This window comes from Panthera uncia, chromosome B1 (assembly GCF_023721935.1).
Source record: "Panthera uncia isolate 11264 chromosome B1, Puncia_PCG_1.0, whole genome shotgun sequence".
NCBI lineage: Eukaryota > Metazoa > Chordata > Mammalia > Carnivora > Felidae > Panthera > Panthera uncia.
In genome coordinates, this window is record NC_064811.1 from 39990478 (window position 1) to 40015767 (window position 25290).

A 25290-nucleotide genomic window follows, 5' to 3' on the forward strand; every position below is an offset into this window, starting at 1 on the left:
CTGCAACATTTTAACTGACTTGTTTTCATCTCATCCCTGTAGAAAGACTGAGTCTACAGCACTCAAAATAAATCTTACATTCAAGGAACATCATTGTACTTATCTATTCACTTGCTATGATGACTTCTCTCCCCTGAAATTCTGAAGTATAAATATTGCTACTTAATTTTGCTTCCATTTCCATTTTCCTCTGGTAATCCTTTAACTTTCATGCTATACTGTAATCAACATGATCATTCTGAAACAAAAGTCTAATCAATTACTAAATGGGGATACTATCACTACTCCACCAGGCTAAATTAAAGAAAGGAAATAAAGAAGTACAGATGCTGTCTTACAGTTTCTAAAGAGTAGCTATTATCCCCATCTCCCTCTCCTGTTTTAATTCCTTGGTGACATAAAGAGCAGTGATTCTCAGTCATCTACACCAGGCTCATCTACAGTGGTTTTTAGAAGATTTCTGGGCTCCATTCCAGGGATTCTCATTCAACAGGCCCAGGAATCTATAATTTTTAGGAAGCTCTCCAGGCAATTCTCGGATGCCTATGCCATACGGTAACCACTGGACTACTAAATAAAGCAGAGACCAGGAGTCTGTCATGAGATAATTCCTACCTTGCTTTGCAGCATAACCAATCACTTTCTCCATAATATAATCACGCAAAAGAATCTGCAGTGTTCAAATTCTTTCATAAAGTTTGCAAATGCTATTTCTCTGCCTAGAATGTCTTCCCCTTGCTTATCCACCAAGGAATGTGCTTCAAACTTCAGCTCAAATATTGGTGCTTCCTGCCTATTTTTCCTTCACAGGCAGAGCCAGAGGCTTTTCCTCTCCACAGTCTGTACAACCTCTTACCTATGACTTCGTTTGAGTGAATAACACATTGTTATAGTTATGGTTTGCATATCTGCCTGTCCCACCGGACCTGCGGTTTCTAAAAGTTGCTCAGGACAGAACACAAACCTATAGATTTGGGAACGTAAACCTGGGGTTGGCAAAATATGGACCTCACAGGCCAAATCTGGCCCACTTCTGCCTAAATAAAATTTTATTGCAATCTAGTTGCGTCCCTTTGTTTAGTAGTCTATGCAGCAAAACTGAGCAGTTGCAACAGAGACAGTAGGACCTGCAAAGGTGAAAATATTTACTATCTGGCCATTTACAGGAAGTTTGCTGACCCATCTAGATCCTGACTGCCCTCACTCTAGTTATAGCAATTTAATATCTTTTATGTAATGAGTTTCTGCATAAAGATCTCCTGTTGGGGGGGGGGGGAGAGTTTTGTATATTAAAAAAGTGTTTAGAACTACTTTAGACGATCTTTTATGTAATTACTTCTCAATTTCTAACTTTTGACAAAATTCTATGTCTAATTTTGGCATAGAATATAGAAGACAAGTACTTGACAAATATTTAATGGTAGAAAAGTACACACTTACCTCTGGCCTTCTTTCGAGTGCTTCTTTAATTATGGGATGCAATTCCTCTATTAGTTCCCTAGAAGGGAAGTGATATGTTTTTAATTAATAGCTGAACGGGTGTAATCTGTTGTGCAAATATGTAAACACTAATATAATGATGTGAAATGCAAGTGTTAACCCTAATTCTACTGTTTTAATCTTTTTTTAATGTTTATTTTTGAGAGTGAGAGAGAGACACACACAGAGCGCAAGCAGGGGAGGGGCAGAGAGAGACGGAGACAAAATCTGAAACAGGCTCCAGGCTGTCAGCACAGAGCCCGACGTGGGGCTCGAACTCGTGAACCACGAGATCATGACCTGAGCCAAAGTCGGACGCTTAACCAACTGAGCCACCAGGTGCCCCCTAATTCTACTGTTTCCAACACAATCCTTATTGTTTTGTTGTGGTTACAAAAGAACATATGCACACTGTAGAATATTTGGAAAGCAGAAAAAAATGGGATAGGCCACTTATTCTAATTCACAGAGGTAAGTACCATTAAGACTGTTGTTCCATCATTTTGAGCCCACACACATTTTATATAGTTGAAACCCTATCATACATGGGATGGTATCCTTTTTCCCATTAATAGCATAATGACTTTTAAATGCCATTAATTTATTCATAATATTCTTTTATAGAGTAGGATACCACAATTTTCCTAACCACTTTCATTTCTCACTGATTCATTAAATTTTATGTAATTTTTAAAGCTTTTTAAATTATTTATTACTATTATTTTTAAATATTTATTTACTTTTGAGAGAGACAGAGCTTGAGCAGGGGAAAGGCAGAGAGACAGACAGACAGGCAGACAGACACAGAATCTGAAACAGGCTCCATGCTCTGAGCTGTCAGCACAGAGCCCAATGTGGGGCTCACACCCATGAACTCTGAGATTGTGACCTCAGCTGAAGTTGGATGCTTAACCGACTGAGCCACCCAGGTGTCCCTAAAATTTTTTTTTTTTTTTTTTTTTTTTTTTTTTTTTTTTTTTTTTTGAGACAGAGACAGAGACAGAGAATCCCAAGCAGGCTCTTTGGTGTTAATGCAGAGCCTGATGAGGGGCTTGAACTCACCAACTGTGACACCATGACTTGAGCCCACGTCAGACATTTAACTGACTAAGCCACCTAGGCACTCCTGAAGATTTTAAGTAATCTCTACATCTAACGTGGAGCTTGAACTTACAACCATAAGATTAAGAGTCGCATGCTCTACTGACTGAGCTGGCCAGGTGCCCCAATTTTATCTAATTTTTGTTGTTATAAATACTACCTCAGTGAATATCTTTGCCTTCATTTCTGATTATCTCCTTAGGATTAATTCTTATAAATAGCATTAATGAGTTAAAGGGTATGAACTTCATGAAAATGATAACTTTATCTTTGCTTATATTATGGCTTTGAATTGTAAATGTGATCATTGTGGATAACTGGAAAAATAAAAAAGGATAATAAGAAAACACAATGCATCCACAATTTCATCATCTATGGAAACTACTGCAGATATTTACAGTTTTTGCCTGAGGATTGTTTCTCTTTATGAGAATTTGTTTTTTAAGAATCTGAGATCATCTTTGGATCCTATTTTTTCCATTAGCACAATAATGTATTTACTTATCACAAAATAATTTTCCAAGACTTCATTTATGATGAACGCCACCCCACAAATACAGACACATAATAATTAGCTAACCTAGTCTCTGCTGTATGTGTTATCTCAGAGATGAAACATCAAACATCACCTGAGATCAATGGAGGACAATCTCAAAAGAATGACTACAAGGCCCAGCAGGCAAGGCAAGGACCAAGCAGAATCTCAGGCAAAAATGAAGGATTTTTTTCATTAGTATAAAAAATATCAAGGATGACATAAATATGTACGTAAATATTTCTTTTACAAATAACCTAATTCTCGGGGCGCCTGGGTGGCTCAGTTGGTTGAGCGTATGACTTTGGCTCAGGTCATAATCTCGTGGTTCGTGGGTTCGAGCCCCACATCGGGCTCTGTGCTGACAGCTCGGAGCCTGGAGCCTGCTTCGGATTCTGTCTCCCTCGCTCTCTGCCCCTTCCTCCCTCCCTCTCACTCTCTCTCTTTCTCTCTCTGAAAAATAAATAAACATTAAAATAAATAAATAAATAAAAAATAACCTAATTCTCTTGAATAAGAACAGGAAAAATGATAGTTTTAGCCAATAGACCAAAACTGTAAAACAATCACATCACTGTGTAAATAGGTAGAAAAGTATTAAAAATTTACATGGCATTTTATCATTTTTAGAACCTATTTATACAGAATAGATATGTGATTTTCACAGTCATTCTGTGAAGAATATCGGGTAATTCTTATCTGTTCAGTCAAAATGAAGAAATAAAGGATCAGAGAAATTACAGGACTCATTAAATGTTACATGGCTAGTTACCTGGTAAATGTCAGGACTGACATGAACTGTCCGGATAGTAAGTACTCTATCACGCCTTCTCTCCAACACTACATTAGCTGGTGTAGTGCATAGAGAACAGATACGAAGATAATTACCTAAAAGCTCCTGGGTTGGTCCTGCCAAGACCTAGAACAAGGGATTCTGTGATCTCTATGCTCTCAGAGCGCATCATTGGAACTATGTGCTTAAACAAGGATGAAGGGGATGGGATGCCGATAATCTGGAAAAAAATAGGTATTTATAGCAGCCGTTAATGACAGTACATCCAATTAAATAATTTGGCACTTCATCCACATTTCATCAACATTTCATCAAGGGCCATGGAAAGATGGAATTTTTCTGTGAACGGGGCTTCAAAATTCACCTGTGGTGCACATAATCTAAAAACATTAAATGACTTGTCCAATGTTTCGCTGCAAGTTCATTAAAAGAATTCGGGCTCTGTGGGTCTCCTAATTTCTTACAGACACTTACCATCAGATAATAGGCTGATTCCCTCCATCTGATAGTCTATGTCTTTTGATCCATAAAAACCAATGAAAAAAAAATTCCTTCTACAAGAGTCACTGGTGTTAAAGAAAGACTCTCAGGTCTTAGGTTTTCTAAATTTTCTCCAACCACCTCGCAACATTTTGTGTCACAGCATGAAGGCTATACAACTGTTATTACCAAGTATCATTGGTACCACTACATAATTTAGGGAAATTCGACGAAGGTATTTATTTAAATGATTTATTTTGGATACTGAGAAGTGTGAAAACTATAGAAAATCAATAAGGAAAAGTGGGGATGAAAATTCCTTTAAAAAATTCACTACGATGAATTCAGCGAGCATGACCCTCCATCAGTACAACAGTGTTCGTGTGTATACATATGAAATTGATCCCAGTAAGGAATCGACAGTCATGCGATTTCTTGCACTATTTTCATCGTTAGTACAAGCAACACACTTTTCAACCAAATGCCTTTATGGTCCTGGAAAAGACACGTGAAAACCATTATTTGATGGTGCCATTCAAATTCAGGGGCAGGTTGGGAAGCCTTACTTTGGAATCAATGCTATAGCCACTATCAGGCGTAGACGCCAGCGTCTCGGGAGGAGAACACCTCACGGAACCTGCAGATGTTGAAGAGGTCGTGGATGTCGCCGCACTGCAGCAAAGGAGCAGATAGTTTCTCCACAGGCCGACGTAGGAGTCACTGCTTGTGGTAGTGTTCACTTTCTTAGCATTGATGGGGCTGCTAAGGGGGAAAACAGCAAGAGAAACAGGTGAATGCAAACAATACATTTTTTGAAGTTTTCTTTAACTAAAGCTAAATGCTATCAATTTAGGAGAGATGGTTAACATACGGTTTTATTACCACCGCTGCTAAAGCCCTGTGGAATGGCGGTAAGACATAAATGAATAACATATTTGACTGAAAATTAAAACATAGCATCATTTTAACATCATCTATTATTCTTGTGACCAAAGTTAATATTCAACAGGCCACATTTTATAACTTCTTATACATGCTCGATGTGGAAAAAAAAAAAAAAACCACATGAAAACAAAATGAAAATCCCCTTTATCCCACATCCAAGTAAGCACAGTATATTCTTTTACAAATCTTAAATTCATATACAAACATGTTGAATATATCTTCTTTAACTCACAAAAACTGAACAATACTGTTTTTTTTTGTTTTGTACTTGTATGTACTTAACGTGTTTTAAACATCTTCCACTAAAAGACTATACTTCTGCGACATTTTTTTAAAATTTTTTTTTTATTTTACATCTATTTAGTTTTGATACAGACAGAGCACAAGTGGGGGAGAGGCAGAGAGAGAAGGAGACACAGAATCCAAAGCAGGCTCCAGGCTCTGAGCTGTCAGCACAGAGCCCAACGCGGGGCTCGAACTCACAAACCGCGAGATCATGACCTGAGCCGAAGTCGAACGCTCAACCGATTGAGCCACCCAGGTGCCCCAGTGCGACATCATTTTTGATGACTGTATGCTATATTACTATAGAGATCAGGTTTTATTGTCTAAATTTTCATTATTGGGCATTTTAACTAATAGAAAATTTTCCCTATAATACACAACACTATACATTTGAATATATGCTTAATTAAAATAAAATTTTAATTATTTTCTTGGGTAAATTCCTAAAAATGGAACTGCAGTGTCAAAAGAGTATCCACATTTTTAAGGATTCTGTCAAATTTCTGTCTTGAAACATTAGACCAATAAAATATGTTGGAACAATTCCATAAATGTTTCCAAACACCAAATTCTGTTGGGATTAAGGAATGAGAGGAAAACAAAACAGAAAAATACTAACACATAGTCCTTAGCTTCAGTACATTTATATATTAAGATAAACAAAGCAAACATATCACTTCATTAATTCATCAACAGTGTTTTACTGTTTTAGAAAATATTGTGGCAGCAGTAAAAACAAAATAAAACAACCCTGTTAAAAATCACTACCAGCAGGTCACTTGGGTGGCTCAGTTGGTTGAGTGACCAAGTCTTTATCTTGGCTCAGGATCTCACCATTCATGAGTTCGAGCCTTGCATCAGGTTCTGTGCTGACAGCACGGAGCCTGCTTGGGACTCTCTCTCGCTCCCTTTCTTTCTGCCCCTCCCTGGCTCGCTCTCTCTCTCTCTCTCTCTCTCTGTCTCAAAAATAAATAAAAATAAACTTAAAAAAAAACCACTACCATCATGAGTACTGCGGAAGATATACAATACAGAAATGAATAAAACAACATCAGATAGTGCCAACTGTGATGAAGAATGATAGAGGAGATAGAGAATGGTAGTAGGAGAGGAGCTTCTAATTTAAAACATAGTAATTAGGGGAGACTAAGATAAGGTCATTAATGTTATGCAAGGTGGCAAGTGTCAATTTCCACTAAATAAATAATACTTGCTACATAATACCTGAGAATCTACATAGATATATAATAAGCATGGATACACATATCGAAAAACCAAAAATATCTATATTCAAATCCGAAAGAAGGAATGATTACTCTGGGTTGGGAGATGTAAGAGAAGGCTTTAAAAATAAGGTGGAATTTGAGATACAGCAAATGTCGACATACAGAAGACAGAGAAGACAAAAGGCATTCTAGGTTCATGTGAACTAAAACTCAAGATAGTGGAAACTGTAGTCACATGCGGTGAACTTAGAGAAGTTTGTGTGGTTCTAACCTAAGAACACATGGACAGCAATGACAGAGAGTAAGGGAAAAGTATAGGCTAGAGCCAGGTTTGGAGAGCCTTTAATGACCCTAAGGTGTTAGGTTCGTCCAGGGGTTGGGTTTATACAGGCAACTTATATGATGAGAGGCCTCATTCCATGTGATCTGATAAAACGTACCGGATAAAGTGAAATCGGGAACTCAAATTCAGGTTCAAAAATACTATACTTAAGAGCAAGAAGAAATTAACTGCAGTTTATGATGACCTTGTTTAACACCCTATCACATCATCAGTTATTCCAAATCTTTGCCATTATCCCCAATGCCATCATCACTAATCCCTGTCACCAGATGACTTCCTTATAATGTCATCAGGAAAAGTAAGGTCACTGTGCTTGATGTCTCTTCACTTTGCACCCTTCCTCTATACGCTCATCTATATCCAGATCCACACTCCTCTCCAGATCCTCTGCTCCTTAATTCTTCAGTACAGATTCATCAGACACATACTACGTACCAAGCGCTGTGCTATTAAGTGAACCAACAATTTGGTGAGACTGAATTACATGAAAAGGATGAAGGGATTATGAGACTACATCCCTTACATCTTTCGTCTCCCCCCCTTATACATCAGTCTGTTATGGCAGGTTATTTACTTGTGGAATTTCCAACTTGTACAACTTTTCAAATACGTACTTATAAAAACTGACAGTCTACACATTCTAAAATTTACACTAGGAAAACAACTTACTTTATATCAACCTGTGGGGACAATAACTGAAGTCTTGTGTATGCAAACATCCAAGCATAGCTCACAGCTGTATAGCAGTGTTTGGGAAGGTTTTCTTGCTTTAAAAAACTGGAGAGACTTATAATCCATGGGTCTTGGCCTTGGGTCACATGTGCAAATACCCATATGTGTGATGGGCTGATCACATCAAACTGGTGGCTGATAGGAGAAGAGTTCCATTCTGCTAATGTCTGTAAATCTATCGAGCTAGGGCAATACAGCAAAGTAGTCTGCGTAGAGAAAACAGCAAAGAATTATCGCACATTTCCGTAAGTTTCAGAGTTTTGCCATATGGATTGCATTAAACTCTAAGTGGCCTCTTGGTAGTTTCTAGAACAGAGGTAATAATGAGGTCCAAGAAAGGTTTAAGGGAGTAGTGAATTCCTGAAATTGCATATAAAGTTTTTTTGTGTGTACGTGTGTACATGGGTTTTTCTGGAGAAAGATTCCAGAGGTTTTATTAGTCTCAAAAGGATCTATGAACCAAAAAGGTGAAGAACCACCACTTACATAATTCATATATGAATAATCAACTTTCATGGGCATACTAAAACTAAGAGGGAACTGAAAAATGGACCATTAACTTTATGCTGACATGCCCTATATATGCACAGGCAGAAGAGACAGAAAAACAGACTCCTCTCCAGAGGTACATATTCTTAAATATTTGTTCAATGATAATTCCAAGCTATTATACTGAAGAGATAAAGATTTACCTTCAGAGCAACTTATGTGTCATTCAAACAACAACAAAGACACAACAAAGTCTTAAACTGAACAGAGGTCCAATTCACTCTATCATTCAACAGATATTTACAAAAATACCCATTATAAGCCAGGCATGGCTTTAGGCATGAGAAGGGTCATTCATTATTCTTTTTGTTGGCATAAATCGTAGTTAATAATCTAAAGCAGAATTCTTTAAGCTGAAAAGATTTATAATCGATCTCTTAGGTTTACAAAATTGTATTACTATCTCCCTTGGTTATACATTAAGTTGCGAATTATAAGAGCTAAGTGTTACGCTCAAAGCCCAGAAACCTTGTCCATGTGTTCCAAACAGGAACAAAAAAGAAACTTCAAGTAGTAAAGTTTGATGGTTATTTTTATGTCCATCTTGAAATCTTAATGTAAGACCTTTGTAAAAAAAAAAAATCAAGCCCAGCTAAGAAAGTTTAGTTGCATTTGCTAACAAAGTGTTTTTCTCCATCTTAATGAGTCAAATTAATTATAACTGGGGCATAAAATACTCTTCAATGCATTATATTTGTAAAGGAAATTCACGTATGCATGTATGTATGGCTAAAGTTCCAAGGCAAGACTGAATAGCATGAAATCATGACAGTTACCTGATCAGCTCCAGTGAGATGTATGAAGCTCTCAAGAATGGATGGGCTCAGCCTGTCCATCACATCTATGGCTAATTCATCATCACCCTATAAAAAAGTGAGCACATGTCTAAAAATATTTAGGAATGATTAAGAAAAGCCAAACCTAAGAAAACATAAAAAAACTGCACATCAGCACTATTTGTTACAAATGGAATTGAAGGCAGCTGGGTTAGTTTAGACCAGGTCAAAAAGCCTTTGTTACTTTGTTATAAGTTAAGTTATGCTTGCATGGTAGCAACAGAATGAACAAAAGAATAGTTTTTATATACTTTCATTAGATAATTAAATGATATACCTAAATCTTACCTTAGGTATTTCCAAAAGTGCAAACAAAGCCCGTATTTCTCTAAGGACACTGACAGCTAATCTCCTAGTGGCAGGTCGACTGCTACAGAGAATGACAAGTGCAAACCCTTCGACCACATGGAATACATTGGAATACGGGCTCCTTTCCAGAGGAGGGGGATGAGAAGCTCCATTAGCCAAACCATGCTTGAAAAATAAAAAGAAGTTAAAAATCAAACAAAAGAATATGTGTAGACATTCCAGTATAACCATTAATTAAAGAATAAACCAAATTATATACCTTATAGCTATAGGTCTGCCTCAGCTCAAGTAACTTAAATAATATTTAATTCACAAAAATGTAACACCGCAGGGGCTCCTGGGTGGCTCAGTCGGTTGAGCTTTCAACTTCAGCTCAGGTGATGATCCCATGGTTTGGTTCATGAGCTTGGGCCCCACATTGGGCTCGCTGCTGTCAGTGCAGAGCCCGCTTTGGATCCTCTGTTACCCTCTCTCTGACCCTCTCCTGCTCATCCTCTCTCTCTCTCTCTCTCTCTCTCTCTCTCTCTCAAAAATAAACATTAAAAAAAACGTAACAGTGTACACAGAGATAAAAAGCTTTTTAACTGGCAGTCTAAATACGAATTGTGTATGGAGCTTCTGGCATTCTCTGGTTACTTTGTAAACTTGGAGCTGGCACTGTTAATCACTCTTGGCCTAACACTTCTATGTGGAAAATGAAGGGACTGAATTGGGACAATTTGAACTCAAAGTGTAGACTAGCAGCATGGCATCACCTAGGAGCTTGTTGGAAATAGGGGTTCTTGGGCTTCTCTCCATGCTCACTAAAGGCTGCGAGCTAGATTGATTTAGATGATCCTGCTCTAAAATTCCAAGGTTCTAGGGCAATATGTTATATAAATCAAGAAGCTGAGTACTTTTCATGATAAAGGAGCAGACAAACCACATATGTGAAGCAGGGACTAGTGCCATGGGTAAAACAATCAAATAACTCAAATGGAATACTCCCCAAAATTGTTACATCAGCTTTAAATATACTGGAAACAGCCTAAATGTAAGCTAGAATTGCCTCTACTCTCTGTGTTCATTCAGAACCAACTGTTACGAAAGGAAGAGGGTTGGAAAGGTTGGACACACGAACACTATATTTAACATCTGAACTGCAGGGAGGTTTAGTTTACGGATTATAAGACTTCGAAAGCAAACAAAACCAATCAAATGTTTAGTTTTCAAGAAATCAATAGATATTAACATGACTGTTGGTCAGTTACCACTGACCACATACAAAGGGACAAAACAAAAGACTCTGGTACCTGGGAATCCTGGTTTTTGTTGTGCATTTGGGTTGCCTGTTTCCACTGATTTATTAATTGTACCAACATCTTTACAGCATTATCAAGAAGCGTGGGATGGACATCAGTCACTTCACGAACAATAAAATAAACAAATCCTGAAAGAACATCCTCCCGCCAATCTGGAAAATCAAGCATTAGTGCCTGCAGGGTATTGAAAGCCAGAGCACGTAGTTCTTCATCCATATGAATTGTGAGCCTACCAAGAACAAAATTCCATTAGCAAACCTCAGAACCTTCCACGTAGTTTCATCATCTAAAACCTAAAACTAAGAACTTAAAAAAAGATGTCCTTCTCCCTGGTTTGTAAGAAGTATGAGGATGGGAACCAATGTTCCCTTTTTGTGTATATTCACCCTTAGGTTATTCTCGTGTTTAAATTCACATATGAGTCCGTTAATGTTAGTTGGTGTTTTTAAAAAACTTCAGGAAAGTTTGATCATAATGAAAATGCACTTGAAAAAATACAGATCAGCATATCAGAATTACATTTTAAAAATTCTTTAATCCTTAAAATGCTGTATGTTTTCTTGTAATCAAAAATTATATCCGCTCATATAATATCTAAGCATTATTTCACATTTATGTAGTCCTTTACTATGACTGGAAAGAACATGATTTGTCTCTGTCCTTTTCATGCTGCTGAGGTTACAGTTAAACTATAAGATGGCCGATTGTGAACAAGAAAATAGAATAAACCCAGATGAATTCAAGTTAACAGAGATAATTCTCGAAGGTGAGCATGAGAGTAAATTTGCAGTAATATAAATGGAGTGTACCTGAGGGGAAAAAGGTTGATCTAACACGGAAGCCCCTAAAGGGAGTTTAAATCTAAGCAAATTGGAGAAGAGGCTGTAGAAAATTACCTTTTAGAGATACCAAAACAATCGGAGGACATGAACATAATATGAGCTAACAGATTTTACCAGAACATAAAGAGAACAATCAACAAGAAAACCATAAAAGATGGCCCCAGTAGTGAAGCTACCAATATGTAATACTCTGTGAGCAGGAGTTTCTGATTTGGGGCTGAACAGGATTACTTTAGCGACTGACCATCAAAACACATGCATCAGTGTTGGAAACAGCTTGAACGAGTAAGGTTAATAGGTGATATTAAGCATGTGCCACAACTACATGCTTAGGAAGCTGCGAGGGTGGAGTCATCCTCACGGACAGAGGAGGAAAGCCGTGGGCTTTAGGTGGAAGGAGATGTCACAGTCTTCACCCTGCTGAACTCAATTCTGGTCTTCACTAAGCCAACCTTCAACCGGCAATGAGACCGAAGAGAAAACTTACTATAGCTAGACAGACTTGCGGTTAGCCCCACGAAGCGGCAGCAGTGAGAGCAGCCCGTCAGAGCCATCACAGGGGATCAGATTAAGGATCTCTAGCCCAGCATTCTGTCTCTGATAGAGGCACCAAGGGAGGTACTGTGGAGGCACAGTGACTGTCTCCACGATGCTGACTTTAAAGGTTATTTCAACATCCCTTAAATCTTCATGCCCATCTTACACCTATCTGTGTAACTCAGGCTATATACGCATGAGTTCACCACTGTGTAGAGAACAACAGGGTGGCCTGGCTAATTTAAGGCAGAAGAATTAACTTTCCTTAGACATAGCATACAGGTCTACAAATGCATCTTTGTTTTGCTTACTTGCTTTAAAAACAAACAAAAACAGGATTTAGATGTTGCAATTCCAAATGATCAGAATGGGGGACAAAATAGAGCAGAACGCAAAATCTTCCTTTCTGCTGAAGTAAGCTAATTAGTTAATATCACAGGAAAAGGATGCAAAGTAAATCAAGTCGCAAAAGCTGTCATTTACTGTTCAGATGTTTGCTCCCTTCACCAGGCTCCTCCATCCCTGACCCTTGTAGAGGGAGTTTCATTTTGGCGGGGGGGATACGGGACCATTAAGCCACAAATGTGCAGGCGAGTTAAATTAGGGCGAGTGGAAAGAGTGCAACTGAGTGAGAGCTGTTTACTGTTTTCCCAAGAATAACATTACAAATCATTACACCTCTTTTCCTTCCCTAATGCTGACATGAACTTTGCAACTCTTCAATTCACAGCAAAAAATTAAGAGAGTGCAAAGGGATGAATTTATCTCATGGTGCAAAGTCTCCAAGTAACTCCTTTTCTCTCCTCATCATCCTGAATAGAGACAAATGCCATTCTGTATCTAGATGGCAACCTGCAAAGGTTGAGGACAGGACAGTGATGGCTGTGTGCGGTGCTAGGTGTTTTCGCAGAGGAGGTCAAAGGGGTTGCTAGAGAAGTCTGTTCACGGCGAATTTAACTTAAGTCCGTGGTAAGTGCTTGGCAGGGAGTAAACATCTTTCAGTACAGTCAAGTATCACTGCTCTGTGACAGTCATTACACCTGGCTTTTCATTTAGAGTGGGGGCAAGCAGACCATGGCTCAAGGGCCAGAATGTATGAGGCACCATGGGAACACAGTCACACCCCCTCCTTTCCATGAGGTCCGTGGCTGTTTTTGCCCTGCACTGCAGAGAGGAGCAGCGGTGATGCTGACCATATGACCTGCAAATCCTAAAATACTCACGATGTCATCCTTACAGAAGCAGCTTGCTGACCCCTTACCTACGGAATCCCTACGTACATAGACAAAGCAGCTTCCAACAAGCCTTCCCCTCAACTTAGAATTAGCTTTGGAAGCAAGTATTTACATTTGGTTGTCATGTTATTTCTTACTCTATAAAGCTATGACAAACCCAACAGAGGAAACAGAAGCAAAAACTTGAACCCTGCGGGCTCCACAATAGGAAGAATAAGTGAAAACTAGCTATAGAAATGGCTTCAAGAGTTAACACGGCAGTTAACTGCCTAATGGGCATCACCACACATCTATTCAGGAATAACATGTTATCGAAATCCTAAGAAACACACTAGAAGGAAAGATAGGAAATCGAAAAGTAGGATTTGTAGAGAGGAATCCAAAAGAACTTTATAAGTTAAAAATGAGTGGGGAGAATGTGTTCACAAAACACAAAAGACACAATGCAAGTTTAGAAAGTGGATCAAGTAAAATACTGAACGTGTCCTTATTACTCTGTTAGTGACAACAGTAACAGGAGTGTATTCGAAGTTTAAAGGGATTGAAAGAGGTAAAAATTAACATAGCAAAGAGTGATTCTCAGTTACCTTGCTAACAATTCAATGAGGTCAGTTCTGCTCATACCATCAGGAATCAGCCTTGGAATAGCAGCAACACAAGTCCTAAACAAATCAATTTTGGGTTTTCTTTCCCCTCTGAAAAATATACAACAGGATTTAATACGCTTATTACATATGTTAGGCAATGAAAGCAAACTTAGAAAAATAATTACAGAAAGTAGGAGTCCCCTCCCTCCTAAAAAAGTTTAATGTATTTACTATAAAAAAGAATTCATACAAACCCAGCAAATAATTATCAGTTTATAAATAGACAAAAGAATAAAGAGATAACAGGAAAGAAAATATAGCTAGCAAGCAAAAAGATTTTCAATAATTAGAAAACTACAGAAATGATTATGTTTAGATAATAAATTGTATTTAAGTAAATTATGTGGAATACAATTATTTTAAATTAAATTAAATTAATATCTAACCTGAATAAAGAATATTTAAAATTTTTTTAATGTTTTATTTATTTTTGACAGAGAGAGAGAGAGAGACAGAGCATGAGCAGGGGAGGGGCAGAGAGACAGGAGACACAGAATCTGAAGCAGGCTCCAGGCTCTGAGCTGTCAGCACAGAGCCCGACACAGGGCTTGAACCCACAGACACGAGATCATGACCCGAGCCGAAGTCAGATGCTCAACCAACTAAGCCACCCAGGCGCCCGAATAAAGACTATTTAATTACTAAATCATAATAAGTAACAATGAGATTATTAAATAACCAAGTATTGGTTATTTTAGGAACCTATAAAATTAACTAAAAAAATTTTTTTGAGAGAGAGAGAGAGCAAGCAGGGAAGGGGCAGAGGAAGAGGGAGAGAGAATCTTGGCAGGTTCTGCACTCAGTGTGGAGCCCAGGGTGGGACTCTGCTTCACAACCAGGAGATCATGATCTGAGCCGAAATCGAGTCAGACATTTAACCAACTGAGCCACCCAGGTGCCCCAACAAAAATAATTTTTTTCATTTATTATTATACATTAATGAGGGTCTTAAAAAAGACATTCTCATATTCTATTGTTGGTATTGTCTGTTCTTTTCATTTTATTTTCAGAATACACACACACACACACACACACACACACAAATATACATATTTAAATGTTTACAGAATTAATGTCAATTTTGAAAATCTTGGCTCCTCCAGAGGCTTGATACAATTTATTTCTACTATATTTTCTTCTAGTTATTCAATGATTTTTTAATTTTTACTTTAAATATCTAGCCTCTTAACACCCTGGTTTTTGTTTTTATTTTGGTCTATATTTCAAGATGAGGATCTTAGTTTATTTTATCCAAATTGTTCTTAAGGTAGGCTAAAAAATTCTCATGTAGAAAAGAATTTGGACGTTTAACGTACTGGGGTCAGTATTCGTTATAGTGGCAAAAGACTTGCTACCTACTCTTAGAGATTTTATATAGTCAGTGTTCTCTTCAGATGGTTCCAATATGCATGAATTTCAGTTCCAACGAGTTGATTACATAATACCAGTTTCCCTGCAAATCACTATGTAAATAAACAGATGTGCATCATAATCCCTGACTAATTGTGTCACTTTTTTTTTTTAAGTTTTATTTATTAAAGTAATCTCTACACCCAGCATGGGCCTCGAACTGAAGACCCCGAGACCAAGAATCGTACGCTCTTCCACCTGAGCCAGCCAGGCACCCCAATCATGTCACTTTTCCCAAGTCTGTTGTGATTGGTCATTGCACATTTGTTACTTGTTCACACAGACAGCAAAGTGTAACTATGTTGCCTCCTGGTCTCCAGCGATAAAACTCAGGTGATACTTTGCAAACATGGATAATCAAGGGAAGAAACTGGCCAATAAAGACTAAAGCGCAGCAGAGAAAGGAAAAGTGATACCCCTGTGAGTGAAATTCGAATGAAACTTTACAGGAGGTACAGAGGAAAGAGCCGGCAGGGAATGTTAGCAGACTCCATGCACACAGCCAGAGGAGCCCAGGGAGGGCAGACTCATTCACACAGTAAGGAAGTGGTTGTGACGTAGATTTTCCAGAGCAAGTGATGCAGAGGGGAAAAAAAAAATGTCAACACTGGAGAAGTTCTCGGAAACATTAGTAGACGCTAGTATACAATAACTGTATATTAGTTAAACTGAGAGATCAAATATCCAGTTTGGTGTTCTAAAACCTGTGATGCGGGCCTTAATATCGAAAAAAAAAATGTCCTGCCTTATTACAGGATATGTGGATACTGACTAGCAAATAAAACAAGTTACTGCCATATAATCAATACATCCTCCCGAGGAGAAAGTCCCTAACATCAAGGAAAAAGGATGCCGGACGGCAAGCAGTGACAAGCCTGGTGACCCAGGGGCCTGAGGCACTGTCTTGAAAACACTACTTCTGTTATTCCCCTCTGTACCTTCTGTTACCGGGAGATTTTCACGTTTTCTTTTTTGTTTATTGGGGTTCTGGAAATAAGAGTAGGTGTTTGACTTAATAAGACAACTACATCCACACATATCAAGGGTAACTCGGACTTATCTATCGGTCATGGAATGAGTATAGGGCCTTGTCACTGACAGCTAAACAGATCCAGGATGACTTCTGCTACTTATGCTAGTTCGATAGCACTTTGAAGAATACAACTGAGCAGGCGGAAGGATTTGCTATATCAACACCCACAGCAGGGAGCAATATGGGACAGCTGCAAAGGAGAGAGTAAGGGAGCAAGCAAGAATCAATCACGTGTGCCTTTTTATGAAAACTGAAATGGCAACGAAGGGAAAGAGCTTCCTACGTACGTAATCATATCTTCAGGCTCCTTATTGGACATCTGCACGCTAGTCATACACATTGGTCTCCCAACTTCTTTGTCCAAATGTCTGAGAATGCTATCTAATGCTTTTCTCACTTGAGGATAGTACACTGACATTCCTAGAGAAAAAACATCACGGTTACAAAATGTCAGAAATTAGATAAAGAACAGTCATACTTACTTCCCATAAAAATAAAAGCCTATCTTTAAATGGCATCAGCTTATTGGTGTCACCAAGGAAAGGAATTTCAACTGTGCTACATTCTTCTCCCGAACGATCATCGTTAGTGTACTGGACAGAATATATAAAACTTAAGCACGGAACTAAAATTACTTTGAAGGAAGTACAAAAGGCAGTGAACAGTATCATGTAAGAAAATAAAGACCAAACTGGAAGACTCTTCATATGAAAACTCAGAGGTATTATCAAACCTGTATTCATTTTTCTATCACTCTCTACTGGAATAACCACACTAGACAAATATATTCATTTTAGATTTGATCATAAATGTTTCCAAAGGAATATTAAATTGCATCACAAAGCAAATTGTCTGGCTGAGTTAACACCAACCTATGACTTTTGCTTCCTCGTCCGTCAACGTTTTATTGAGAAAAATTTTCTTTACACGGAGAGTGTTTCCTGAGGGAAGGATGACCCCTGTTGTTGGCATTGGTGGCTCTCCGTCCTTCTGCTGCAAACTGTCTGCTATTACAAGGAAGACTCTCAGGCCTATGTTCATTCTCTTCAGGAAAAAAAAGTTTCAGAATGAAATCAGAAGGTCAGAAAATATCCTTTTTTCTTGTTAAAAACACCTCATCAATTAATGGGGGGGGGGGGGCAGGAAGGCCCGGGAGGACAACCAACCTTTCTGCCCAACATTGTTTAACTAGTTGAGGCATCACAATTTGTTTTACTATCAAATTCCCAAATGCCGTCCCTTCACTTGAGGTCAACTGGCTCTCCTATTCTCTATAAAGCTTATTTCAAACCTCTTCCTTCCTTCCTTCCTTCCTTCCTTCCTTCCTTCCTTCCTCAGCAGTCCTACCCTCCTACCATGCCCTCCCCTCTCTAGGCGGATGACAGATCTCCTACTTCACAGAAAGAAAAAACCATCAACTGTCCTCAGTCTCTCACTATGGTAACTAACACCTCTTCTCCCTCTCCTTTGATCTTATGACAGTCTTAGGGGGCACTGGGCTTCCTGGTTGTTAGAATTCCATTTGCTCTTGCTTTCCCGGGAATGGAAATGGCACACCACCAATGACCCCTTCTCTTGCTTGTGTCCTCAACATTTCCTTTCCACCGGGGACATTGTGTTAACTGCTGTTAGCTATGCTCATCTTAATGAAGCAAGTCCCCCCCCCCCCCCCCCCATAATGTTTTCCTGAGGCAACTCTCACTTATCAGTGACCATTCTGCTCAAAAGAGTGGTGGGTTTGCCTGCAGCCTGTTTGACTTTTCAGCAGCACAGGACTGTCAACTATTCCTTCTCTTCCTGAAACACTTCCTTCCTCTGATTCATCTGTGCCATGGCTGGCTGAGTCATCTCTGCTGGCACTTCAGGTTTGGCCTCCTTTAGCCGCAGGGCCAATGTTAGACTGCTTCAAGACGAGGTCTTCGGCTACCGTCTCCTCTCCTCATGTTTTCTCTCCCAAAGCAACTTCATGTATCTAACATGGCTTCAGTTAGCACCCACACCACATCACCTGTCAATTTTAAGCCTCATTTCTCTGAACTCGGACCCTGAGACCCACTTGACATCTCTACCTGGATGTCAAAAAGATGTCTCAGGTTTGACTCATTCAAGCCAAATGTACTTTCCCCTCAAACAAGGTCCCTTCTCAATGTGTCTTTTCTCAGTTGGCACTCCTCTCCATCTGCACCACCACTGTCTCCGCCCAAGCTGCCATTTTTTCTGACCTACGCCAGTGGTCTCTAAGGTAGGTGTGTGCATCCCCATGGATGTGCAAGATAGCTCGCTGGAATACAGGAAGACAATAAAACTTTTATTTATGGTTTTTTTTTTTTTTTTAATCTAAATAAGATTAAGACTTTAAGCTTTCCTCATCTTTATATACAACATAGTACCGGTGCCCTCCCTCAGTCTAAACATCACATGGTCATGTCACATAGTCACAGAAAACATCTTGAAGAAGTGGGAAAGCTCCATCATGTACTGGGTTTCACAGAAGGACCCGCACGTACTCATTCTTTTGGTGTGCTGCAATTTGCTTGTGTTTGATTAAATGGATTAATGGATAATTTTTCTTCTGGCTTTAACTAAACTAGCTCTCGCAAGCTTAAAAAGATTCTGAAGAGAAAATGGAGACTGACGATAATACTAACAGAGTAAGCCCATGGAAAAGAACAACAAAACACAGAACTCACACTCTTTTATTCCTAGCGTTAAGAGCTTCAGTGAGGAAAAAAATTATATTCAGAAATACATTTATTCATTGGGAGAAGATGTTTTTGAAAATGGATGTTCAAGAAAATCTCATTACATGATTTTGACGCTGGAAACCACATTCAGTATATCATCTATAAAAACACTCATGTCTCATTTCTGCTCACTGTATATACCTAGAAATAATTATTCATGTATCTTAAAAATCCTACAAACGAAAAGCTTCAACAACTTTCCAACTTCTTTGTTAACTACATAAATGTATGTTTTAGGATTTGATTATGAGAAGGACCAGCACAGGAGTTTTAAAGAAATAAGAGATAACCTTTTTATATTCTCCAATGTTACTTGCAAAATCTTTTGAACAATCTAAAAATGTAATGTCTAACGAGTGAGTTAGGGTTTCCTAAGTGAATAGGGCCACAGAAGTAGGAAATATTTAATATTTAATTCTTTTGCCTTTTTATTTTTATCAATCTCCCTCTGGGGAAAAGGATTTTTGCCCATTTTGTCTCTAACACCCGCAACAGTGCCTGACACATTTTTGGTGCTCAATAAATGTAAAGTAAATGATATTTATTTTTAAAAATCTGATACTGATATTAATAAATGAAACCTGAGCTCATGTCACAACCTTAGAAGTCAGCTAAGCTGACTCATCTGGAAAACATCCTCCCTTGATAATTTTTCACCCTACTTGAAACTACTACTAAAATTGAGTTGGCTATCAGAAAGGTAAAATAATTGGTCCTAGATCATCACACTAGTCATTGTAAGTAAAGCTTCTAACTAGAGATTTGAGCTTGAGAGTTCTGATTCCAGAAACTGCTCTAAAAAAAAGTTTAAATAAAAAGATTATGAGATAGGATAATAATTTTTTTACCTCTGGATTAATGGTGAAAGTTTTAGTAGATTTTCCAACACTGAGAAGATCAAATATTATTTCTTTCATTGCAAAATCCAAACGTTCCTAGAAAAAAATAGCAATCAAGACATCGTTATAACTTTCTACTACTATATGTTGGGTATCATGTTAAGAATCATACATATAATGGCACCAGGTTTGTATCCATAAGATCTAGGTGGACAAAAGAAAAATACGTATGAATTAAGATTTTTAAAAAATGACTATAAATGTATTATTTATCAAATGATTTAATGCCCCAACAAACAGGATAAACATTTTAAACATTCATTTACCAAAATCATATTCAAAAATCTAACTGAAGAAATTCCCAGAATGATGGCAAAAGGGAGTCCTGAAACAACAGGCATGCGGCAGGCCTAGCGAGCGGTGAGTTCACACAGGGACGGTAAGAATAGGTCTCCAGGAAGGAAATCTCCAAGGAAAAAGAAGATCAGTAAGATTAGCTGGTGTCTGAGAGGAGTTACATAGTTTTCATGGAGTGTTGGTATAAGGTGATTAATCCAAGGGGGCGGACAAGATCCGGGGGCAAGAGAAAGGAAAGAGATGTGAGCCAATGGCAAAAGTTTTGTAAATACTAGATCTTTTTCTTTTTTAATGTTTATTTATTTATTTTGAGATTTTGAGAGAGAGAGAGAGAGAGAGAGAGAGAGAGAGAGAGAGAGGGAGGAGGAAGGACAAAGAGAGAGATGGAGGGAGAGAATCCCAAGCACGCTGTCAGCTCAGCCCCCAACATGGGGCTCGAACTCACAAACTGTGAGATCATGACCTGAGCTGAAATCAAGAGTCACGTGATCAGCTGACTGAGCCACCCAGGCACCCCACTAAACACTAGATCTGAAGCACAGTTTGCTTTCGTTCACCTTACCGACACATTTATATCCATCCAATTATCATTAGTTCTGGGCTGCCGTAAATAGAAATGTATTCGTTTTGTTTAAATATTCCTTATCTCTTTACTGTTAAAAATAACATTAAAGATCATCTAAATTGTCACAGTTTTAGTTCAAAGAGACCACAATGACTATTCTGGAATCCAAGCATTTTCCTTGGCTGATGAAGTAACCTTACCTACTATGCTTCTTCCAGGGCTGATGTCCCCAAAGGGAATGTGACCAAAACCCTGGATCTGATTGCTCAGCACCTGTTTAATCCCCTTCGAATAAACCTTCCTTTACTAGCAGAGACCAGCAAGCTAAAATCGTATTTCTCAGAATGCCTCAGAGCAGTGGGCTTCAGGATGTGATTTAGACCCTACCAACTGGTACACTCATGTGAGTCTTTGGGAACTGACGTATAGGAGGAAGAGGAGGAGGACAGGAAGGAAGGAATCCTCTACTGGTGGGGACCGTGGCAGCAGCAGGATTCTGAAAGAACTGTGATGACTTCCTAATTTGGCAGCTTTTTGTCTCTGGCAGAGGCCACAGCTACCTCGATAGCCCAATTCTGCAATTTCCTCTTAGTCATCCGTAGTCCTACCAGTGATTCGATTCTGTGAACCATCTATATTCCTTCAAAGCTCCCTTTGGGTTCAACTAGCTACTGTGGATTCTAGTATCTGTACCTAAGAAACTAGATGGATGCATGAGAAAACAGTTTGCCAAAAACCTTTGGAGATACTCAGGAAGTAATTAGTCAATGGAGCAACAGTAGGACTGAGCAATACTTCCTTGACCCTTCCTAAATTAAGTGCTCCACCTGTGGGTCCCCTTGAGTTCTGTTATCACGCTTTTCGATCTGTAACAAATTGTAAAACTCCAAATTACTTCAGTTATTGTGAGGTAAAGCACTTACCTGAGCAATGAACTGGATAATCTTCACAAATATATTGAGAGGTGTATCACGAGGAACCACACTACGTGAACCTTTCGGAAAAAGTGCTGACACTATGCTCATAAGACGACTATGGAAAAAAAAAAAAGACCGAGTCATAAAGAGATAATGACATCAACAACAAACATTCTTCCTATTCTTCATAAGAGGTCAAGAAAATGCATTCTCCTTCTCAAGGTCTTTATAAAATGTTAACTATAATGTCATCAGTGTGATTTTTTTTTACGAAGATCTTTATAAAATCCATTTTAATGCAAAGGCACTCACCTCTGAGTTACAGTGTTGCTTTCACATTTTATTCTAATTACATAAACCCACAACAATCTATACAAAGATTCCAGTGCAACTCGAGACATTTTAGGATCTTTATTCTGTTCAAAAACAAGAGAGAATAAAAAATAAACTTATTAAACTACTTGCAATCATTTAAGATTAAATACAGTCTCTGCCAACAACTAAAAGCTCTTATCCCACTCCTCTCTGTATTCAATCTAAAGCAGGTTTAAATATGTAAATATACGTTCGGTATATAGTAAGTACAGAAAGCTGAGAGGTAATTCCGAGCCATTCCTTTAGTAAAAATATCAGAAGGATATTCATACTTGAAAGAACTCCTATCTTATACACACATCAACCTACTTGGCAATAAACAGTTCACACAATATTGACATCATCATAGAAGGATTCCTTATCTTTGGAGCAATTTACTGCAGTCCAAACTTAGTTAAAACTTAGGCCACCAAAGGTTATTATGGGTACTTGCATTTATGAAATAACGCAAACTATTGCTGAGTGATTATCCTTACAAGAGGGACTACAGAAGAGCAAGGACTCTGAAGTCAGGAATGACTGGCCACACCTCATCTTTGGGGGCACTTTTATACCGCTTGGTACCACAATTTCCTCACCTTTAAAAATGGAGATAAAATGGTACCTACCTCACACATTAAGGAAGTTTTTGTGTGAAAAACACTCGGAACACTGCCGGCACATGTTAAATGCTTCATAAATGTTAGTTGTTATACCTTTAAATTTTACTTAGACATTACTTAAATTATTATCATTTAGAATAAGAAAATTATTTCATTTCAATCACAACTTGATCAGCAAACTTTTTCTTCATACCACTTATTATAAAAAGTAAAGTTCTCAGATGACCGGTCATGTAATGAGATTTAATGCTGAATTTTGAAAATGTAGCTCATGGTCAACTTTATTAGGAGAAATTCTTTGTGTATGTTGATTGGCTGTAGGACGCACTGACTGTCATAAATCAGCACTCATTTAATTTAGTTTGGGGGATTTCTTTTTGTTGAGTAATTATTTTATATACAGCAACAAACAAAACAGAGTTTTAAAATTCTAAGTAATTTAGCCATTCTATTTTACTTTTTCTTTTTTCTTTTTTTTTTTTTTTTCAACGTTTTTTTTTATTTATTTTTGGGACAGAGAGAGACAGAGCATGAACGGGGGAGGGGCAGAGAGAGAGGGAGACACAGAATCGGAAACAGGCTCCAGGCTCCGAGCCATCAGCCCAGATGCCTGACGCGGGGCTCGAACTCACAGACCGCGAGATCGTGACCTGGCTGAAGTCGGACGCTTAACCGACTGCGCCACCCAGGCGCCCCTACTTTTTCTTGAGAAATAGAAAAATGGGCAACTATGTATGATTAAAAGCAATACAAGAAGATAACAAATGACAAGTAAACGAAACAGAGCGATCAGAAAATAGAATCTTGCACATCTATGTGAAGAATTGATATAATTAAGAATGGAATACCAATTATTCTGCTGGTCAGTGTCTCAACATCAGTCCCTACTTCTATTGCCAAATCATAATGATTCCAAATTTCAAATACACTCCCCAAGTAGTTATTAATTACTAATGTAACTAAGGTAACATACAAAGTAGTAAGTAATGTCTGCAGGTTACTCGTAACAACCAAGCCTTTTACAGTACTTTCTTTTCTATCACGTAACTTTTTTTTCTGTCATTTAAATGCAAGATATCAAGTATCAAAAAATGTTCAATTAGTTTGATGTACATTCCAAATAGTATTTTCACATTAAATTATATTTTCAAAATGCAACTGATACAAATTAATACATGTTATATATTAAAAATATTTAAGTCCAATTCCACATAAAAATGTCTTCATATAAATGGTTAATAAAGTATTTTGGATTATTTTACGTGAAGGGCTGAGATATCTAGAATGAAAAAAACTTGATTTTCAAACTTTCCAAGATGGACTACTATGTTTACAAAGCAGACTTATTCTACACTGAACAAAGCCAAAACTAAGATGAAAAATGATACATCAATTATTGTGTATTCAGCCACTGAAATGCTGTCAAACATGTCTGAATAATAAAAACATCCTAAAATAATCTGAGCCTTAACCAAAGAGTAGATAATTCCCCAGTTACCATTTTGGTACAATACGAATAAGCAGATTGTTACATACATTAAAATCCAATAAACATTTGATATGTCCAGTATGTTCTTTGGCTGCAATCATTTTAATGTATCTTTCCCTTTTTTCTACCATGAACCAAACCCAAAATATTTTGCTTAAAATCCAAACCAATAGGAGACAAGTTTTAAAAAGTCATGCATCAAAAATCATACTTAAAATCTGAGCTGTCTCCTTAATTGCATCAGAAAATGTTTTTTTTTTTTTTTAATTTCCTCTATAACAGTGTCACTAATGTAACGTTATTTAAACAACAAATTAAACAGGATATTTTAAAATGGAGGATTTTGGTTAAGAATCAACATTCATGATCACTTGTAGCTCGTAAATTCATCTTCTTGGGATGACATTAATATTAAACATGTACAGTGTCCCTGCTGTGTGCTAGTCTTCTTTTACAAGAGGAGAAGCGGGCTGGAATAAATACATTAGACATGCAATGCAACAATGGGTAAAGAAAAAAAAAAAAAGCCACACTTAAAGGAGATAAAGCAATATTTTACTTTGTAACAACACAACTCACCTGGAGTGTTTCTATTTGTTTTCTGATACTGTTGTTAGATGGCATCTAAATAAAGCAATGTGAGACAGCAAACATAAACATGAGACACAGCACATGCATGTTAGATGAAAATAAGCACAAAACAAGACAGCTCTTCACCAAGGCCTCTATTTAGAAGAAATTTGAAATTTCCAAGACAGTGGCCAGAAACACTAAAGGAAAAAAA

The 25290-nt window shown here is 37.9% G+C and overlaps 1 protein-coding gene across 7 annotated transcripts in view; it reads right to left on the bottom strand.

Annotated features, from left to right (window-relative positions):
* The window catches only part of FRYL (FRY like transcription coactivator), a 269670-nt gene that overhangs the window by 84130 nt on the left and 160250 nt on the right, over positions 1-25290 (bottom strand). For all 7 annotated transcript variants that reach the window (XM_049632000.1, XM_049631993.1, XM_049631998.1 and 4 more), the window contains 14 exons: positions 25086-25130; positions 22353-22456; positions 22047-22155; positions 20211-20297; positions 17491-17662; positions 16906-17038; positions 14116-14223; positions 10906-11143; positions 9593-9778; positions 9245-9331; positions 7857-8125; positions 4955-5150; positions 4004-4128; positions 1441-1498 (listed from right to left, as the gene is read on the bottom strand). In XM_049632000.1, coding sequence (XP_049487957.1) covers positions 1441-1498; positions 4004-4128; positions 4955-5150; positions 7857-8125; positions 9245-9331; positions 9593-9778; positions 10906-11143; positions 14116-14223; positions 16906-17038; positions 17491-17662; positions 20211-20297; positions 22047-22155; positions 22353-22456; positions 25086-25130 — 1917 coding nt within the window. The remainder of the gene's footprint in view (positions 1-1440; positions 1499-4003; positions 4129-4954; positions 5151-7856; positions 8126-9244; positions 9332-9592; positions 9779-10905; positions 11144-14115; positions 14224-16905; positions 17039-17490; positions 17663-20210; positions 20298-22046; positions 22156-22352; positions 22457-25085; positions 25131-25290) is intronic.